The following is a 21,409-nucleotide window of genomic DNA, read 5'->3' on the forward strand; positions in this document are numbered from 1 at the left end:
CTGATACTAAGAAAGTAAAGGAGGAGGTAATGTTGGGTCTCATAAAGAGCTTTAAGTTGGATAAGTCCCCAGGGCCTGATGAAATATACCCCAGGTTATTAAGAGAGGCAAGAGAAGAGATTGCTGTGTCTTTGTCTAATATCTTTGTATCCTCTCCACCCATGGGTGAGGTGCTGGAGGACTGGCGAGTAGCTAATTCTATTCCATTGTTCACAAAGCAAACCAGAGGTAATCCTGCAAACTATAGACCTGCAGGTCTCATGTCAGTGGTAGGGAAGTTACCGGAAAGAATTTCTTAGGGGTAGGATTTATGAACATTTGGAAAACCATGGCACAGGGAGAGCCAACGTGGCTTTGTGTGGGGCAAGTCAAGTTTCACTAACTTGATTGAGGTTTTTGGATGAGGTGACAAGGGTTACTGATGAAGGTACAGCTGTGGATTGTTGTAAGGGGATTTTATTTTTGTTTTTCTCACCATTCTTTGTAAACTCCAGAGAATGTTGTGCATGAAAATCCCACGAGATCAGCAGTTTCTGAGATATTCAAACCACCCCGTCTGGCACCAATAATCATTACTTGGTCAAAGTCACTTAGATACATTTCTTTCCAATTCTGAACAACAACTGAACCTCTTTCCCTTGCCTGCATGCTTTTATGTATTGAATTGCTACCACATGATTAACTGATTAGATATTTGCAATAACAAACAGGTTATACAGATGTATCTAATAAAGTGGCCACTGAGTGTATACATGAATAAAGACTGGCAGGCAATCAAGGTGTAAAAAAAAACAAATAGTGCAAATTAAAAAATGAATCAATAATACTGACATGAGCTGTAGAATCCATGAAAGTAAATTAATGTACCCCAGCAATTCTGAGCACTGCACCTCTCCAAAAAATCACAGTAAGTTGTAAGTATTAATATAATCTGGATATAATCAAAAAGGTACCGTAGATTTCATTTGTCAGATCTTGTAGTGTCAATCATGTGAGCAATTCTAAGCAACTAGAAAAGAATAAAAACTATTGTCTAAAATGTAACCCTGAAAGTGTGCATCCTGGGCATTTAGAACCTGATAATTCTCTGAGAAGACTACCAACCTGGCAAATGAAACTGTGTGTTTGAAGGAACAGAGAAGGATAACATGTAAGAGTTACTGGAATCTCACAGTTGTACAGCACAGAAACAAACCTACGCAACCATCAAGCACTCATTTTCACTTATCCAACGCGATTGTTCTAAACACTGGTGCTCCACAAGGCTGCGTCCTCAGCCCCCTACTCTACTCTCTCTACACTCACGAATGTGTGACCAGATTCTGCTCCAACATCTAAAAGTTCACAGATGATACCTCTGTAGTGGGCCACATCTCAAGAAATGATGAGTCAGAGTACAGGAAGGAGATAGAGGGCTTAGTGACTTGGTGTCATGATAACAACATTTCCCTCAATGTCAATAAAACAAAAGAGCTGGTCATTGACTTTAGAAAGGACACAATGCACATGCAGTATCAACAGTATTGAGGTGTCAACATTACCTATAGCCTCTCCTAGTCCAATCAGATTGATACCGAGTCAAGAAAGCTTACCAGTGCTTCTACTTCCTCAGGCATCTAAAGAAATTTGGCATGTCCTTATAAACTCTTATCAATTTTTGTTGATGCACCATAGAAAGCTTGGTATGGTAACTGCTCTACACTTCACTGCAAGAAACTGCAGAGTTGTGGGCACGGATCAGCACATCATGGGAACCAGCTTCTCTAAGGTTCCTCTTGTCCTCACCTATCACCCCATCAGCCTCCATGTCCAGCACATAATTCTTTGGAACTTACGCCATCTCCAACAGGATCCCACCACCAAGCACATCTTTCCTCCCTGCCCACACTTTCTGCTTTCCACAGAGATCGTACCCTATGCGACTCACTTGTCCATTCATCTCTCCTCACTGATCTCCCTCCTGGCACTTACCCTTACAAGCAGGACAAGTGCTGTACCTGTCTCTACACCACCTCCCTCACTACCATTCAGGGCCCCAAACAGTCCTTCCAGGTGAAGCAAAACTTCACCTGTGAATCCATTGGAGTCATATACTGTGTTTGGTGCCTCCTGTACATCGGTGATACCTGACATAGATTGGGAGACTGCTTCGCCAAGCAACTACGCTCTGCTCGCCAGAAGAAGCGGGATCTCCCAGTGGCCACTGTTTAATCCCACATCCCATTCCCATCCTGATATATAACTCCATGGCTTCCTCTACAGTCACAACAAGACCACACTCAGTTGGAGGAACAACACCTTATATTCTGTCTGGGTAACCTCCAACCTAATGGCATCAACATTGATTTCTCAAACTTTGGGTAATGGCCCCACTTCTGCCCCCTCTTCACCATTCCTCATCTCCTTTTCCCTCTCTCACTTATCTCCTTTCCTGCCCATCGCCTCCTTCTAGTGCTCCTCCCCACTTTTCTGTCCTCTATTAGACTCCCTCTTCTCCAGCCCTGTATCTCTTTCACCAATCAACTTCCCAGCTCTTTACATCATCCCTGCCCTCCTGGTTTCACCTATCACCTGTGTTTCTCTCCCCCACCCCCACCTTTTAACTCTATTCCTCACCTATTTTTCTCCAGTCCTGCAGAAGGGTCTCTGCCCGAAATGTCGATTGTACTCTTTTCCATAGATGCTGCCTGGCCTGCTGAGTTCCTCCAGCATTTTGTATATCTTGCTGTAAGGACTTTGTCGATACTGCTCACTGTCTCAGTAAAAGAACCAACATAATCAAAGATACCACCCACCCTGGACTTTCACTCTTCTCCCCTGTCCCACTAGGGAACTGAAAGCATGTTCCATCAGGCTCAAGGACAGCTTCTATCCCACTGTTGTCAGACTCTTGAATGGACCTCTTGTATGATAAGATGGACTCTTGGCCTCACAGTCTACCTTGTTATGATCTTGCACTTTATCATTTTCCTGCACTGCAATTTTTGGTAGCTTTTACACCTTATTCTGCATTGTTACTGTTTTACCATATTCTATCAGTGTAATGACTTGATCTGTATAAATCAGAATCGGGATTAATATCACTGGCATGAAATGTCATGAAATGTGTTGTTTTGCATCAGCATTATATTGCAACACATAGTAATAAAAACTATAAATTACAGTAAGAGGTACAGTGTATATATAAAAAATAAGTAGTGCAAAAAAGAGGGAAAATAAAATACTGCTGAAGTGTTCATGGGTTCATTATCCATTCAGAAATCTGGTGGCAGAACGGAAGAAGCAGTACCTGGAACACTGAGCACATGTTTTTGGGCTCCTGTACCACCTCCTTGATAGTAACAGTGAGAAGAGGGTGATGGGGATCCTTAATGATGGATGCGGCCTTTTCAAAGGATCATCTTTTAACTAGCCCTCGATGCTGGGGAGGATAGTGCCCATGATGAAACTAACTGAGTTTGCACTTATTGCAGCTTTTTCCGATCCTATACAGTGGCCCCTGCATACCAGACAGTGATGCATCACCGCATGATGTGAGTAGCTTTGAGTAACAGAGGGTTGTATGACGTCTGGAGAGGACAGAATAAAGGAGGCCATCCAGCAACATATTGCACGATGTGACTTTGTAGAGTCTTGGAGTTAGGTAGCAGCAAAATGGACCTTTTGGCCCATCAACATTGACCTGCATTAGTTCTGTATCCTTCCATGCCTTGTCTATTTAAGCATCATCTTAAATGTTTCTTAAGTGTTGATTATATTTCATTCTACCACCTCATATGACAATGAGTTTTAGATGTTACCATTCTCATTTTAAGAAAAGTTGCCTTCCAAATCTCCTTTAAAATTCCTTCCTCTCACTTATTAAAGCAGGCTCAAAAAAAGATTTAAGATATTTATAAGGCAAGTTGTTTAAAAGAAAAGTGATAGGAGCCTGGATTACACTGCAGTGAAGGTGGTGGAAGCAAATATTAAAGCAGTGTTTAAGAAGCATTTAGACAAGCCTGTGAATAGGTAAAGAATAGAGAGATATAGCCCACGTACAGGGAGATGGGATTAGTTTCCATTAGCGTCTTGCTTCACAACAGACATCATGGCCCTAAAGGCCTGTTCCTGTGCTGTGCTGTTTAATGTTCCCATCTTAAACCCATGCCTTCTAATTTTTGATAACTTTATCACAGGAAGAAAATTCTATCTACCCTATCCATTAAGCTTATCATTTCTAAGGCCTATTAAATCTCTCCCCATAACTTAAGTCTTCTGTTCTAGGCCATGTCTTGAGCAGTTCCTCCAGCATTTTACGTTTTGCTCTTGGATCTAATGTCTTTTTTTGTGTCTCTAGTCCTTCCTTCCTATAATGTGGTAACCAGAATGGTACATAGTACTTCACTGACCTTTTTTTGCTGTCTGAGTGGAGGTGCTCCTGTTTCCTTTCACAACCCATAGTACTGAGTATTCTCACAATCAGTGTTAAACAAGTTAATACACACATGCAACATTCTATAGCTTTGCCATGAAGACCAGTGAACTCGTAGCGCAATGATAGCTTAATAGTGATAAATGATAAACATAATACTTCCTTCAAGGTGCATCAGCATCTGCAGAATTTCTTCTGTTTACATCTACTAAATGTTTACCAATATCAAGAAAGCTTAAGACTCACAGATATTGTTGTTTCAAGGACAAGTAAAGAGTGGATGGAGATGAATGTCTTTCTACCGTGTGCACTGTGAGTTGAAATCTAAATTACCCCGTGCAGGAAGTGTTCGTTCAAAAACCAAAAGCGCCTCCACTCTATGCTGTCTAACTAATAGTTTGTAAATCAGTATTTTGTAATTTTTTAGCTGTCATATTTTGTGCCCTGTACTAATAAAGCAACAATGCCATATATCTGTTTACTCTTGTCAGCCCATATTTGACTTTCCAAAGTGCATAACTTTTCATTTGTCAAGTTTAATTTCATCTCCACCCAACTTTCCACCTGATCTATTTCCCATTGTGAACTTCAGCCAACCTTCCCCACTGCCTATTATGCCACCAAATGTGTCATTGGCAAACTTACTAGTCATAGCTCCTATGCTTGCATCCACTTCATTAATATATATCATAAGTAAGTATGGGCCCAGCACACAACTATGTTGTACACCACTAGTCACAGATTTCTAATCAAAAAGCATCCTTCCACCCTACCCTTCACATCTAATCATGAAGCGACTTTCAGGTTCAAATTCCCCATCTTACTTTAGGTCTTGTGTGCCGTAACCTTCTGAGCCAGCCTACCATTTGGGACTTAGCATATGCCTTACTAAAGTCCATTGAGACCATGCCTACAGTGCTATCTTCAACAACCAACAAAAAGACCAGCAGTATTTGAGCTGAAGCAGAAGTATTGTTTTGCAATTGAAACTCAAACAGGTTTTTTTAATATTGATACAAAGGAAAGTTTATATTGTCGAGCTAATGACATTTAAATGATTAATTTTGATTAATTTACTCAAGATTTCCAAGTTTGTTTTTGGTAATTCAAAAATGCAGCATATTTTATAAGAAAGTAAGTCTTCAGTAAAATCGAGTGTATTTTTTTTAAATTACGTGGTAGAAGCTGAATGAATTGATTTATCCATCAAACATTTATGTATTCAACACAGGATATTAAAATTGGTTACTATAAGATATTGGGAACTATATACCTCTGTTGATCATTTTAATGTAATTAATAGGTTCCAGAAATGCTTCACCATCTATAAGCTAATATGTTGCTTTATTTGTTTGTAGTGTAGATGGTTGGAGGAGGAGCTACATCTTTTGAAAGAGCAGAACCAGTCATTGGCTAATAACACAAGACAGCTGAGTACTGAAAACAATCAAGAATGTGCCTTGAAGGTAAATCTTTTGCACACTCTGAGTGAAGTTTGGGTTAACCCACAGGTGTCATCCTGTCCTTTTGATATCTATTGTTTACATTTCAGCACTAGTACATTTGTCAACAGCCTCTTCTTTAAACAAGGAGTGCAGTACGTTTTTTGGGGGTTTTCATGTCCCCTAAAAATTTTTTATAGAATGTTAAATTGGAAAATAGATTAAACTTCACAGTGTCAACATCTGATCAATCTTTTGATATCTTTTCTAGGTATATATTTTGTGATTATTTTGAATTAAACATTGTATTCAAATACCAGAACGTTCAAATTTAACTTCATTGTTTAACAGATGCTAATTTTATAATTAGCATCCATTTTCTAAAATTTATGCTTTTTTGTGTAGTGACTTGGCATTGATGCACTGATACATATGGTCATAAGGTGAACTGAAGAATTAAAAATTCTGGAGCTCTAAAAACAACCTCTTCCTGGTTTTATCTGGAGTATAAAACCAGATACTTGAAGTATAGCTACTATTTGAAGCAAAAGCTACTATTCACTCACTGGAAACAATACATGTTTTTGCACAAAAATAATTTAACGATTTATAGATCGGACTGACCTCTACCTTGTTGAGAGCAGGAGGCAGTCTCAGACAAAGGAGATGCTATTGTAGTGTGGTGCACTGACCTCTACTTTGCTGAGACCAGGCAGCACTCTCAGACACCTCCTCATACCTATCCCCTGAAGAAGAGCCCCACTCCAAACCATCAGAAAACTGTCTCCGACACCATCACCGACTGCATCAACTCTGGGGAGCTCCCATCCACTGCCAGCAAACTCATAGCTTCCTTATCCTGCACTGCTTACTTCTACCCCTTGCTCAAGATCCACAAACCTGACTGTCCGGGTAGGCCTATCGTCTCTGCCTGCTTCTGACCCACTGAACTTGTGTTCTCATAGCTCAACTCCCATTCTATCCCCCTTGGTTCAGCCCCTTCCCACCTACCTCCACAAAACTTCTCATGCTCTTGATCTCCTCACTTCAAATTTTAGCAACATACATCAAAGTTGCTGGTGAACACAGCAGGCCAAGCAGCATCTATAGGAAGAGGCGCAGTCGACGTTTCAGGCCGAGACCCTTCGTCAGGACTAACTGAAGGAAGAGTGAGTAAGGGATTTGAAAGCTGGAGGGGGAGGGGGAGATGCAAAATGATAGGAGAAGACAGGAGGGGGAGGGATAGAGCCGAGAGCTGGACAGGTGATAGGCAAAAGGGGATACGAGAGGATCATGGGACAGGAGGCCTAGGGAGAAAGACGGGGGGGGGGGTGACCCAGAGGATGGGCAAGAGGTATATTCAGAGGGACAGAGGGAGAAAAAGGAGAGTGAGAGAAAGAATGTGTGCATAAAAATGAGTAACAGCTGGGGTACGAGGGGGAGGTGGGGCCTAGCGGAAGTTAGAGAAGTCAATGTTCATGCCATCAGGTTGGAGGCTACCCAGACGGAATATAAGGTGTTGTTCCTCCAACCTGAGTGTGGCTTCATCTTTACAGTAGAGGAGGCCGTGGATAGACATGTCAGAATGGGAATGGGATGTGGAATTAAAATGTGTGGCCACTGGGAGATCCTGCTTTCTCTGGCGGACAGAGCGTAGATGTTCAGCAAAGCGGTCTCCCTCTGTCCGCCAGAGAAAGCAGGATCTCCCAGTGGCCACACATTTTAATTCCACATCCCATTCCCATTCTGACATGTCTATCCACGGCCTCCTCTACTGTAAAGATGAAGCCACACTCAGGTTGGAGGAACAACACCTTATATTCCGTCTGGGTAGCCTCCAACCTGATGGCATGAACATTGACTTTTCTAACTTCCGCTAGGCCCCACCTCCCCCTCGTACCCCAGCTGTTACTCCTTTTTATGCACACATTCTTTCTCTCACTCTCCTTTTTCTCCCTCTGTCCCTCTGAATATACCTCTTGCCCATCCTCTGGGACACCCCCCCCCCCGTCTTTCTCCCTAGGCCTCCTGTCCCATGATCCTCTCGTATCCCCTTTTGCCTATCACCTGTCCAGCTCTCGGCTCTATCCCTCCCCCTCCTGTCTTCTCCTATCATTTTGCATCTCCCCCTCCCCCTCCAGCTTTCAAATCCCTTACTCACTCTTCCTTCAGTTAGTCCTGACGAAGGGTCTTGGCCTGAAACGTCGACTGCGCCTCTTCCTATAGATGCTGCTTGGCCTGCTGCGTTCACCAGCAACTTTGATGTATGTTGCTTGAATTTCCAGCATCTGCAGAATTCCTGTTGTTCACTTCAAATTTTATTTTTATTCTTATTATATTCTTATTTTCACCATGGATGTCCAGTCCCTATATACTTCTATCCTCCATCAAGAAGGCCTTAAAACTCTCCACTTCTTTCTCAATAAAATAACCAACCAATTCCTCTCTATCACCACCCTCCTCAGTCTGACAGACTGATCCTCTCCTCAGCAACATTTCCTTCGGCTCTTCTTACTTTCTCCAGGGTCCTAGATATGCCAGCCTCTTCGTTTGCTATGTACAACAGTCCATGTTCCAAGCTTTCCTCAGAAATACCCCCCAACTTTGCCTTCAACTTCCACCCTGCCCTTAATTGTACTACGGAGAGCATTCTGTCTGGCTGCATCACCGTCTGGTATGGGGGGGTGGGGGGGACCATTGCACAAGATCGAAATAAGTTGCAGAAACTTGTTAAATAAGTTAACTCTATCATGGGTACCACCCTGTGTAGTATACAAGACACCTTCAAGGAGTGGTGCCTTAAGAAGCTGGTGTCCACCATCTGCTTCACCCAGGATATGCCTTCTTCGCAACGTTACTGTCGGGAAGGAGGTACAGAAGCTTGAAGGCACACACTCAGCGATTTAGGAACAGCTATTTCCCCTCTGCCATCCAATTTCTAAATAGACATTGAACCCATGAACACTACTTTACTACTTTTTTATTTCTGTTATTTTGCAGTTCTTATTTTAACTTAACTATTTAATAGACATATATCTGTATGTAATGTAACTTAATGTAACTCAATTTTTTCTCTATATTTATTTATCATGTATTTCATTGTACTGCTGCTGTAAAATTAACAAATTTCACAACTTTTGCCAGTGATATTAAATCTGATTCTGATTCTGAATTTCACTTGGTCCATTTGTGACATCTCCCTCTTCTTTCTTGATTTCTCTGTCTCCATTTCTGGAGAAAAACTGTTGACCGACATCTTTTATAAACATACTGATTCTCATGGTTATCTTGGCTATACCTTCTCCCACCCTATCTCCTGTAAAAATGCTAATCCCTTTTCTCAGTTTCTTCGCCTCCACGGCATCTGTTCCCAGGACGCGGCTTTCCATTCCAGGACATCAGAAGGGTTTTCCTCCCTCCACTATTGATGCTGCCTTCACCCACATCTCCTGCATTTCCCGAACATCTGCACTCGCTCATCTTCCCGCTGCCTTAACAGCGACAGAGTTCCTCTTGTCCTTACCCCATCAGTGTCCGCATCCAACACATCATCTTTCGCCACGTCCAAAAGGATCCTACCACTAAACATATCTTTACCTCCTCCTTCTCTCTCTGCTTTCCACAGTGATTGCTCCCACCGTGATTCCCTTGTCCATTCATCCCTCCCCATTAATCTCCATTCTGGCACTTATCCCTGCAAGTGGCCAAAGTGCTACACATGCCCATTCACCTCCTCCCTCACTTCCATTCAGGGCCCCAAACAATCCTTCCAGGTGAGGCAACACTTTACCCGCAAGGCTGCTGGGGTGGTCTATTGTGTCCAGTGGTCTCAATGCAGCCTCCTGTACGTTGGTGAGACCCATCGTAAATTGGGGGAACATTTCATTGAGCACCAAAAACAGAACTTCCCAGTGGCCAAACATTTTAATTCCGATTCCCATTCTCATTCCTAAATGTTGGTCCATGGCCTCCTCTCTTGTCCTAAGAGGAGGCCACCCTCAGGGTGGAGGAGCAACACCTTTTATTCCATTTGGGTTGCCTCCAATCTGATGGCATGAATATTAATTTCTTCTTCCGGTAAAAAAATAATTCCATCTCCTTCCCCTTTTCTTCTATTCCTCAGTCTGGCCCCTCTTACCTCTTCTCACCTGCCTATCATCTTCCCCAGGCCCCCTCTACCTTTCCATTCTCCTCTGGTCCTCTCTCATCTCTTATCAGATTCCTTTCTCTCCATCCCTTTATCTTTTCAACCCACCTATAGCTTCACCTATCATCTTATAGCTATCCTCCTTCCCCTCCCCCCACCTTTTTATTCTGGCTTCTTCCCCCTTCCTTTTCAGTCCTGAAACAGGGTGTCCCCTGAAACGTCAACTGTTTATTGATTTCTGTAAGATATAGGCACAGAATTAGGCCATTTAGCCCATCAAGTCTGCTCCACTATTTCATTATGCTGATCTATTTTTCCTCCCAATCTCCTGCCTTCTCCCTGTATCCTTTCATGCCCTGACCAATCAAGAATCTATCAACTTCTGCCTTAAATGTACATAAAGTCGTAGCCTGTGGAAATGAATTCTGTAGATTCACCATTTTCTAACTGAAGAAATTTGCCCTCATCTCCATTCTAAAAGGACACTAGGACACTATTCTGAGGCTGTGTCCCCTGGCCCTAGACTCTCCCACCCTAGGAAATATCTGCTCCACATCCACTCTATCAGGCTTTTTGACATTTGATTTATTTCCATAGATGCTGACTGACCTGCTGAGTTCCTCCAGCATTTTGTGTGAGTTGCTTTGGATCTCGAGTATCTGCACACTCTCTTCTATGTACAAGTATTTATTTAGCACTTTTAACACAACAAAACATTCTTTACAGGAAATTTGAATCAGAACTGTATATGGCAATACTAGGCACTTGAACAAGACTGTCAGAGAAAGGTTGAAAGATCAATCTCAAAAAAACAAATAGTAAAAAAGATTTAGGAGCACTTGTTGGTAATAGGAAGGAAAGAGATTTGAGAGAAAGTGATGCAAGTCCATGGAAATTTGAAAATAATTATGGCTACTTAATCTGGAAGGTCAATGAGTACAGGAATGAGGGATGAATGCAATTAGGTGTAGGTTAGAAAATAGCAGTAGTTTTAGATGGTAGAGTTTAAGGAGCATGAGTGGCCAGCATGATTACTTTGTAATTTTAATTACAGCAAGGGCACAGAAATGAGCTTCAAGACCAAATGATCTTTTGCTTTTGTGGAGATGGACTTTCACGATGTTGGACTCTAAATGTGTGGCCAGAACTTATTTCAAGGTCTAATATGACGCAGTGATTCTGAACATCACTTGTGAATAAAAGAATGGAGCTGATGGCTATGGCAAATATTTGTGGCCAGGACCAGAGCAAAAAACTTTGGTATTTCCAATATTTATGAGGGGAAAATATATGCTTATTCTGAATTTTACTCCAAAGCTAGTGGTTTCTTCAAGAGAGGTAATGATGAAATGAAGCTGAATATTATCGGTATTCATAAGGACACTGGTGTATTTTCAGATGATGTCAGTGAAGAGTTGCATGAAAATGAGAAATAAGAAGAGGTTAAAGATATTTTTCCAAGACTGCCAGGGTACTGATCAGTTTTGTTACCCCAAAAATAGGCATTTATTATGTGACTCTATAGTAAAACCATAACACACTTGGATTTTCAGGTTTAGCAGAGGCATAAAGAAAATTCATAGAAGCACAGAAAGCTAACTTGTATTCACCAGACTCCAAGTATTCCAAGCAAGCTAATTCCGATATAAGCATCACACTTGTAACAGATTTCAAGTTGAATATAAGTTGCTAATGTTTTCGTATCCTATGGCTCACCGTGGCTTCTCACAGATTCCTGCATTAAAAAAATGCAGAGCTATGAGTGAGTTATTCTGGTGTTTATTGTAATACACGATTGATTGTAATACTGTCAAAAGGGTTTTATCTGTTTATTTTTTCTCTACCCTGCATAAGTGTATTCTCAAGTGCTCCTGGATTCTCTTTTGAATTGCTAGTAGATTTTGAGGTCAATCTGGTTAAGCAAAATAAAATTACTTCTTAAAGCTACTGCCTCAAACCTATTATAATAAACATTGTACTTGCATTCTCACCTCTACAGCTGTCAGTTCAATTTATGATTGGTTGATGTTTGTGATGGCACATTTAATTGGAATCAGTGACCCTTATACTATAATTCTCCTGAGTCCCTTCTTCCAAATTAATGCTGCCGCTCTGTCGAAAAACTGATATTTGTTTGCTGCATACTGGTCTTTTTAGTACTGTCCTGGGTCCAGATTTATGCTATAAATTTTATTCAGTGGTGTGCACGATAGTTCCATTTTTGCAATTGCATTTTCATAGGAACATGCATTTTTTGTTTTAAAAAAGGATGCAAAGGAAAACTGAAAAAGCTGAGTACAGTACTTTTTGAATAACTTTATTCATTATATGTACATCAAAACATCAAAGCTTTCAGTGAAATGCATCGTTTGCACAATGAAGATTGTGTTGCACAGCTCACAAGTGTTGCCGTGCTTCTGGTACCAACATAGCATGCCCACAACTCACCAGATCTAACTGCATAGTCTTTGGACTATGGGAGGAAACCAGAGGAAATGGAAGAAACCTATCTTGCACTACGCTACTGCCACAAAACAATAAAATTTAATGATGCAGGTCAGTGATAATAAACCTGATTCTGATTCAGTAGCTTGAGTCTGCATTCTGAGAAGTTCTTGGTTAGGCATCTCAGTCCAGACTAGATGAGAGAAAGCAAACTGTGAGAGCCAGTGTCAGAGCAGGGAGAGAAATGAGAATCAGGATCATTCTGTGCAGAAACTCAGCTCTGTTTCACATCTTTTCCAGTTATGTAATAATACTACTTTCAGAACAACACTGCAATTCCTAGTGTGATCTGATTAAGGCTCTATACATCTTTCACAAACAGTAACAACTTTGTTTTTCTGATCTATTCACAGAGAGATAAAGCACACAAATGGGCCTTTCACCTCAACAAGTCCACATCATGTCAACCAGTCATTTTACAATAATCCTATGCTTAATAACATTTTTATTGCCTCTCTGTTCTATTCAACTTTCCCCAGGTTCTTTTACTCACCAAGATACTATGGGAAATTTACAGTGGCTAATTAATCTACCAACTGACACATTTGGAACATGACAGGAAATCAGAACATCCAAGGTCAGAATAGAACTCAAATCTCCAAGACAGCAGCTAAACGGGGTTATTGAAGCATTGGAAAAGTAGAAGCAGTTTGGATCAGGTGAACCCCTTGAGTATGAGGAATGCAGGAAATCAGTAGGGTAAAAAGACGACATGAGATATTTTAGCCAGATAAAATAAAGGAGATTCTTAAAGAGATTCTATAAGTATTCTAAGAACAATAGTGTAACCTGAGGGAAAGTAGTTCCTACTTAAGGATTGGTGTGATCATCTATGTGTGAAACCATAGGAAATGGGTGAGGTCTTAAATGAATCCTTCTTATCTGTATTTACCATGGAAAAGGTCATGGATGCTTGGTAATTCAGGGGTAAGGACAGTGCTGACTTAAAACATATTACTGAACAGAAGGTGTTGGGAGTCTTGATATCTATAACTATAAAGATAGATATGTTGTGTATTTAATGTTTTAGTAATATTGCAAATATATTGTTTGATTAAGTTTTTGTGTTCATTTAATTAATTCATTATGGGTTAAATGTAAAAATATATGATTTGCATACGTCATGATGTTACCAGATACTTATGCACCACACTTAAAGTAAAAATGAAGTACACAACTTATCTCCTGACTCGCTTGTTTTCCTTTCAATTAGTTTAATGTTTTGGAGTTACAAAATGTAACAATGGTTATAAGGCATTTTTAAAATAAACCCGAAAAACTACCTACTGTTGTAGCATGGTGAGGCATTTGGGTAAAAAAAAGAGCGTATGGAGACATTCAAATAAAAAAAAGCATGGCGAGCCATTGGAATTTTAAAATGCAGTGCAGAACGTGTTCTTTGTAAGGGAAGACACAATTGAGTAAAAAGAAAGCTAGAAAATGGAAGAATTCATGGGTTCGTCAACAGTGAGCATTGGGTGATAATAATAAAAAAAGAGTAGAAATGGCTGGCTACATCAAAAAGATAGACATATTCAATTGCTCATTGGATTACTGGGCTCATGTTTACTGAAGTAAATGAACGGTATTTTGAAGGAAATGAAATAACCATTGAGAAACAATTACCAATTTTACTGAGTGCATTGGGTTTAAAGACATGCAGTTTGCTTAGAAATTTGACTGCTCCAACCAAACCACCCAAAATTAGTTTTGCTGATATCATGAAAGTAATGCAGGAACATTTAGAATCAAAATCATTATTGATTGCAGAACGCTTTTGGTTTTATAAGTGGAATCAAAAGGAAGGGAGGCCATTTCAGTATACTTGGTTGAATCGAAGAAGCTTTCTGAGCATATTCAGTTCAGTGATGGACTTAATAATGCACTGACAGATCGTTTAGTTTGTAGAATCTTACAACAAAGCATTCAAAAATGCTTCCTTGCCAAAGCACAACTTATGCTTAAAAGAGCAGTTGAAATAGCTGTATCAATGGAAATAGCAAACAGAGATGCAATTGAATGGCAGCCAGGACTGACAGTAAGCATGAACAAACTTGCAGCGTCTAGATGGAGGCCTGCCTGGCCGAACAAATTGTGTTACCGTTGTGGCAAGGGCTCACATATACCAGGCCAACGCAGATTTAAAGGCAAAACTTGCAGAAATGCAACAAAGTAGGGCACGTACAAAGAGGATGTTGGGCAGACAAAAATAAATGGACTGCACTGGGAAGAGAAAAAGTCAAGATGCAGTTTCAAAATGAGTGCTAGTCAGCATGCTGTTGATAAAAGATCAGATAATGATGAAAGTAATACAGGACTGGCTAGCCTTGAGGTTTACAGTATAAACACTAACAATAGAGAAACAAAATGACTTACACCAGAAGTGAACAGTAAATTAATTGAAATGGAATTGGACGCTGGCTCGGCTGCTTCAGTCATTACCCAAAATGAACTTAAATGGCATTTCAAAGATACTGAACCGAAGCCTGTAGGTATCTTACTAAGAATTTATACTGGAGAAAAGATAGCTCCTGTGGGAATGACATTTGTAACAAAGAAATACAACAACCAACAAGCCACTTTGGGGTTGTATGTGGTAAAAACAGGAGGGCCAGCATTGTGTGGACATGAGTGGCTGAGACAACTACAACTTGATTGGAGATCCATCCACCATTTGCATGCCACATCTCCTGCAATGGAGTTAATTGAGAAAGGTACTGGATGATGCCACAACTGTTTCCATGGTGTACACCATGAACCATTACCTAACAGAGGGCAAACAGCTGTTTGTACCAGCCTCTGTGCCTCTGGTTGGAAAGTTTGAAAGCATATTGGACCAAGGAAGGACCATGCTGCTCAGAGGAAGCATGAAAGTGATGAAAGCAGTGGTCTGACTACAACTTGTTTTTGTAGGTAATATAACTGCGTTGCTTGCGAAATGTGGCTTGCTTATAAGCTGGAAGACAGTTCAAGGAGCTTCAGCAAAGTGGCAAGCATTTGGCTTTTATGAGTATAAATAACTGGATTCTACTTTGCGTGCATTACAGTTATTGCATGAACTTCAAATGGGAGAGAAAAAGGTCCTTGTAAAAGTACATGCAAAGACCAAAGCCTAGCTGGGTGAATGGAAGACCAAAAAGAAAGGAATCAATGAAGATACAAAAACAAGATTTATCAGATGACGTTGTAGATGAGAAAACCAAGAGGAAAGACAGGTCATTAAGGAAGCAATTGAAGGATTAATAAAAGAATACAGTGAACTAAATGCACCTTTCCAGGATCAAGATGCACAAACCAGAAGAAGAAAAAAGGAGAAGAAAGGTGTCCAGAGCTGTCAAAACCACTTCTTACAGTCTTAGAGTCAACTCCTACAACCGCCACGGAGGAGGCCCCACAACCTGAGATTGTTTTCAGTTACAAGTCTCACCTATCAAGTAGTGACGTCCCTTGTCAGGAAAGACATTATCCCACAAGAGTAAGAAATCCTCCACAGCGATTAAATATTTAGGCCGGAATAGAAAAACTTAACATTTACTATGCTTTTGATGTCCATATATAGTGCTGTAATAAATAGTTGAGATGCATTCTCTATTGGGCTAAAAGTTTATAGCTAAGCAGGGAGGAGTGTTGTGTATTTAATATTTCAGTAGTATTTGAGTGATATTGTAAATATATTGTTTGATTAAGCATTCTTGTTCATTTAAATAATTCATCTTGGATTATATGTAAAAATACTTGAATTGCATTCGTCATCATACTACCCCATAATACGCCTTGCTTACAGTAAGAACAAAGTACTTGACTAATCTTCCTTTCAATTAGCTTTTGTTTTGGAGACACAAAACGTAACAAGATAAATCCCCATGGCTTGACTAATTGTCTCCTGGGACCCTATGGGAACCAAAGGAAGAAATTACAAGGGCCCTGACAAAAACTTCTGTATTTTCCTTAGCCACAAGTGAGAAACCAGAAAACTGGAGAGCAGCTAATGCGTACAAGTACAGAGTTCCCTGAGAGGAGTATTTATTTAAGAGGGGCTGCGAGGTCATATCAGGAAACTACAGGCTTTTGAGCCTTACATCAGTGATAGTTTCCATGGCTTTGTATGTGGAAAATCATGTCTCACAGATTGAATTGAGTTTTCTTTTAGAGCTGACCAAGAGGATTAACAAGGGCCATCCAGTTGTGTACCTGGGATCCAGCAAGGCCTTTGACAAGGTTGGCTGGTCTATCAAATGCAACCACATGGGATTCAGGGTGACCTAGCCAACTGGATACATAAATGGTTTGGTACAAGTCAGGGTGGTAGTCAGGGTTTGTCTCTCAGATTGGAGACCTGTGGCTAATGGTGTACTAGATCTCCTTTAAAGTTTCTTTGCGGCTCACACCAACATTTGTGGTGTGGTAAATAGTGTAGAACAGTGACTTAAGTTACAGCAGGTTCAAGATCAACCTTGAATGTTGGCACAGGAATAGCAGTAGGAATGTAAATTGGACTAGTGTAATGTGATGCATTTTGGGAGGTTAAATCAGAACAGTTGATACACAGTGAATGACAGAGTCCTGAGAAGCGCTGTAGAAGAGACCTATCTCTGGGTACAAGTACATTGTTCCTTGAGAGTGTTCAGTGACATAGTTAGACAAGATGGTGAAGAATGCTGATGGCATGCTTGTCTCTACAGACAGAGTATTGAATATAAGAGTTAGGATGTTGTGATACAGCTGTACAAGATGGTGATGAGATCTCACCTGGAATACTGTGTGCAGTTCTGGTCGCCAGACCATTGGAAGGATGTAATTAAGCTAAAGAGGGTGCAGAAAAGTTTCACAAGTATGTTGCAGGGACTAGAGAGTTCAAGTTATATAGAGAGACTGGATAGGCTGGGAATGTTTTTGCTGAGGAGTGATCTTATAGAGTTTTAGAAAATCATGTGGGAATAGATAAGGTAGATGGTCATAGTCTTTTCCCCAGGTAATGGGCAATAGTTAAACTGAGAAGAGAAAGATTTGAAAGGAATCTCAGGGAGCGTGTTTTTTCAGATCTCTGCCAAATTCATCTGCTGCAAGATCATAAATGGCAAAGTTTGTCAGCAAGAGGCCAGTTTAGAGCAGAGTAATAGTTTAGTTGGACCTAATTATATCTAAACGAAGTAAATTAAGAAATGATTATGTCAATGTACAGTCAAGAGTCCCAAAGAAGGGAACTGATGAGAAAGGGGTAGCCAGCAGTTTTCAATGAAATTTTTAAGATGTGAACATGATCTTGTCCAGTTTATTAATATCACTTTATAAACCCATATAAATGAAAGCATTCAATTACAACATCACCTATCTTTGTGTATTTGGCAAATTTGAATCTGTAGGTTGCTATCCCACCATCCAAGTTAGTATGAATAGTGAATAGTCGTAGCCCCAAAACACATCCTTTCAGGTTGTTGCTGATTACATCTTGCAAAATCCATATAGACTGTAACTGATTTGCTGAAAATTTTCAAGGTACTCAGTCACTCTATCCTGAATCATCCATCCAAATATTTCAGAATCAAAAGAATCAGGTTTATTATCACTGGCATGTGACATGAAATTTGTTAACTTAGCAGCAGCAGTTCAATGCAATACATAATCTAGCAGAGAGAGAGAAAAAAATAATAAATTAACAAGTAAATCAATTACATATATTGAATAGATATTTTAAAATGAGCAAAAACAGAAATACTGTATATTAAAAAAAGTGAGGTAGTGTCCAAAGATTCAATGTCCATTTAGGAATTGGATGGCAGAGGGGAAGAAGCTGCTCCTGAATCACTGAGTGTGTGCCTTCAGGCTTCTGTTGCTCCTACCTGATGGAGAAAAGGGCTTGCCCTGGGTGCTGGACGCTGCCTTTGTGAGACACTGCTCCCTGAAGGTGGCCACTTACTCGACAGTTGGCCTTAGTATAGCAGACCTTTAATTCCCAGACTGAGGAAGTAGTTAAAATAATTATAGCTATGCTCAGTCAACTTACTTTTAAACCCTGGGATTAATGCTTCCTGGTCCTGAGGATTCATCATTTTTAAGTATCATCATTTTGTTTGTTAATCTTGCACATCATTCGTCCCATTACAATTTTTTTGTGGACGTCTATGATTCTTTTCTCATCCTCTTCTGTAAATATTAATGTAAAGTTGTCAACAAATTTTCATAGTTTATTTTATAATATTCTTATCCTTTCTACTAAGATGGAATGTAAAATAGGTTAGGTTGCAATCAAGAGATTGTTTCTCACACCATGGGTTCTGTGACTGTAGAAATTCAGATTCATTGTGCATGGTGAAAGCAGAGACCATTTCAAACCATGTTTGGTGAAAGAAATTAGAAAGCTTGCATTTAAATAACCCTTTTTCAGACCTATGCACATTGCTAAGCACTCAAAAACCTATTGTTTATTTTCATATAATCATTGTTCTAATATCACAATATGAATGGTTAGGCCTTGGATAGTGGGACATTATGCTTGCACAAGACATTGGTGAGACTGCACTTGGAGTATTCTGTGTGCAGTTTTGGTCACCCTGCTATATGAAAGAAGTTATTAAATTGGAAAAATTTCAAAGAAGACTTATGAGGATGCTTCCAGGACATGAGGCTTGAGTTATAGGAAGAGGTTGGGCTGGTAGGAGCTTGAGGGGGTGACTCAACAATGGTACAGTATATAAAATCATTAAAAGCTTAGATAGGGTCAACAAATACAGTCTTTTTTTATTCCTAAGGAAGGTAAGAGGTTAAGAGGTGAAAGATTTACAAGAGACCAGGAAGCAACTTTTTCATTCAGAGAGTGGTTTATATCTAGAACATAGAAACATAGAAAACCTACAGCACAATACAGGCCCTTCGGCCCACAAAGCTGTGCCAAGCATGTCCTTACCTTAGAACTACCTAGGCTTACCCATAGCCCTCTATTTTTCTAAGCTCCATGTGCCTATCCAGGAGTCTCTTAAAAGACCCTATTGCTTCCGCCTCCACCAGCGCCCGGCAGCCCATTCCACGCACTCACCACTCTCTGCAAAAAAAAACTTACCCCTGACATCTCCTCTGTACCTACTTCCAAGCACCTCAAAACTATGCCCTCTCATGCTAGCCATTTCAGCCCTGGGAAAAAGCCTCTGACTATCCACATGATCAATGCCTCTCGTCATCTTGTACACCTCTGTCAGGTCACCTCTCATCCTCCCATCACTCCAAGGAGAAAAGGCCGAGTTCACTCAACCTATTCTTATAAGGCATGCTCCCTAATCCAGGCAACATCCTTGTGAATCTACTCTGCACCCTTTATATAGTTTCCACATCCTTTCTGTAGTGAGGTAACTAGAACTGAGCACAGTATTCCAAGTGGGGTCTGACCAGGGTCCTACATAGCTGAAAAATTAACTCTTGGCTCTTAAACTCAATCCCACGATTGACGAAGGCCAATGCACCGTATGCCTTCTTAACCACAGAGTCAACCTGCGCAGCAGCTTTGAATGTCCTATGGACTTTGGCTCCAAGATCCTTCTGATCCTCCACACTGCCAAGAGTCTTGCCATTAATACTATATTCTGCCATCATATTTGACCTACCAAAATGAACCACCTCACACTTATCTGGGTTGAACTCCATCTGCCACTTATTAGCCTAGTTTTGCATCCTATCAATGTCCCACTGTAACCTCTGACAGCCCTCCACACTGTCCACAACATCCCCAGCCTTTGTGGCATCAGCAAATTTTCTAACCCATCGCTCCATTTCTTCATCCAGGTCATTTATAAAAATCACAAAGAGTAGAGGTCCTAGAACAAATCTCTGAGGCACACCACTGGTCACCAACCTCCATGCAGAATATGACCCATGTACAACCACTCTTTACCTTCTGTAGGTAAGCCATTTCTGGATCCACAAAGCAATGTCCCCCTGGATCCCATGCCTCCTTACTTTCTCAATAAGCCTTGTATGGGGTACCTTATCAAATACCTTGCTGAAATCCATATATACTACATCTACGGCTCTACCTTCATCATTGTGTTCAGTTACATCCTCAAAAAAATTCAATCATGCTTGTAAGGCACGACCTGCCTTTGACAAAGCCATGCTGACTATTCCTAATCATATTATGCCTCTCCAAATGTTCATAAATCCTGCCTCTCAGGATCTTCTCCATCAACTTATCAACTACTGAAGTAAGACTCACTGGTCTATAACTTCCTGGGCTATCTCTACTCCCTTTAGAACATAGAATAGTACAGCACAGTACAGGCCCTTCGGCCCACAATGTTGTACTGACCCTCAAACCCTGCCTCCCATATAAGCCCCCACCTTAAATTCCTCCATATACCTGTCTAGTAGTCTCTTAAACTTCACTAGTGTATCTGCCTCCACCTCTGACTCAGGCAGTGCATTCCAAGCACCAACCACTCTCTGAGTAAAAAACCTTCCTCTAATATCCCCCTTGAACTTCCCACCCCTTACCTTAAAGCCATGTCCTCCTGTATTGAGCAGTGGTGCCCTGGGGAAGAGGCGCTGGCTATCCACTCTATCTATACCTCTTATTATCTTGTACACCTCTATCATGTCTCCTCTCATCCTCCTCTCCAAAGAGTAAAGCACTAGCTCCCTTAATCTTTGATCATAATGCATACTTTCTAAACCAGGCAGCATCCTGGTAAATCTCCTCTGTACCCTTTCCAATGCTTCCACATCCTTCCTATAGTGAGGTGACCAGAACTGGACACAGTACTCCAAGTGTGGCCTAACCAGAGTTTTATAGAGCTGCATCATTACCTCACGACTCTTAAACTCTATCCCTCGATTTATGAAAGCTAACACCCCATAAGCTTTCTTAACTACCCTATCTTGAATAAGGGGACACATCCGCATGCTCCAATCCTC

At 40.7% G+C, this 21,409-nt stretch overlaps 1 protein-coding gene across 4 annotated transcripts in view; it reads left to right on the forward strand.

The window, feature by feature from the left end:
- The window catches only part of mipol1 (mirror-image polydactyly 1), a 414,667-nt gene that overhangs the window by 265,107 nt on the left and 128,151 nt on the right, over positions 1-21,409 (forward strand). For 3 of the 4 annotated variants that reach the window (XM_063050030.1, XM_063050040.1, XM_063050047.1), the window contains exon 9: positions 5,773-5,880. In XM_063050030.1, the coding sequence (XP_062906100.1) occupies positions 5,773-5,880 (108 nt within the window). Of the gene's footprint in view, positions 1-5,772; positions 5,881-10,600; positions 13,641-21,409 lie in introns of those variants that run through there. The other variant, XM_063050057.1, reaches the window with a different exon arrangement.

Source organism: Mobula hypostoma, chromosome 1 (assembly GCF_963921235.1).
Source record: "Mobula hypostoma chromosome 1, sMobHyp1.1, whole genome shotgun sequence".
Lineage (NCBI taxonomy): Eukaryota > Metazoa > Chordata > Chondrichthyes > Myliobatiformes > Myliobatidae > Mobula > Mobula hypostoma.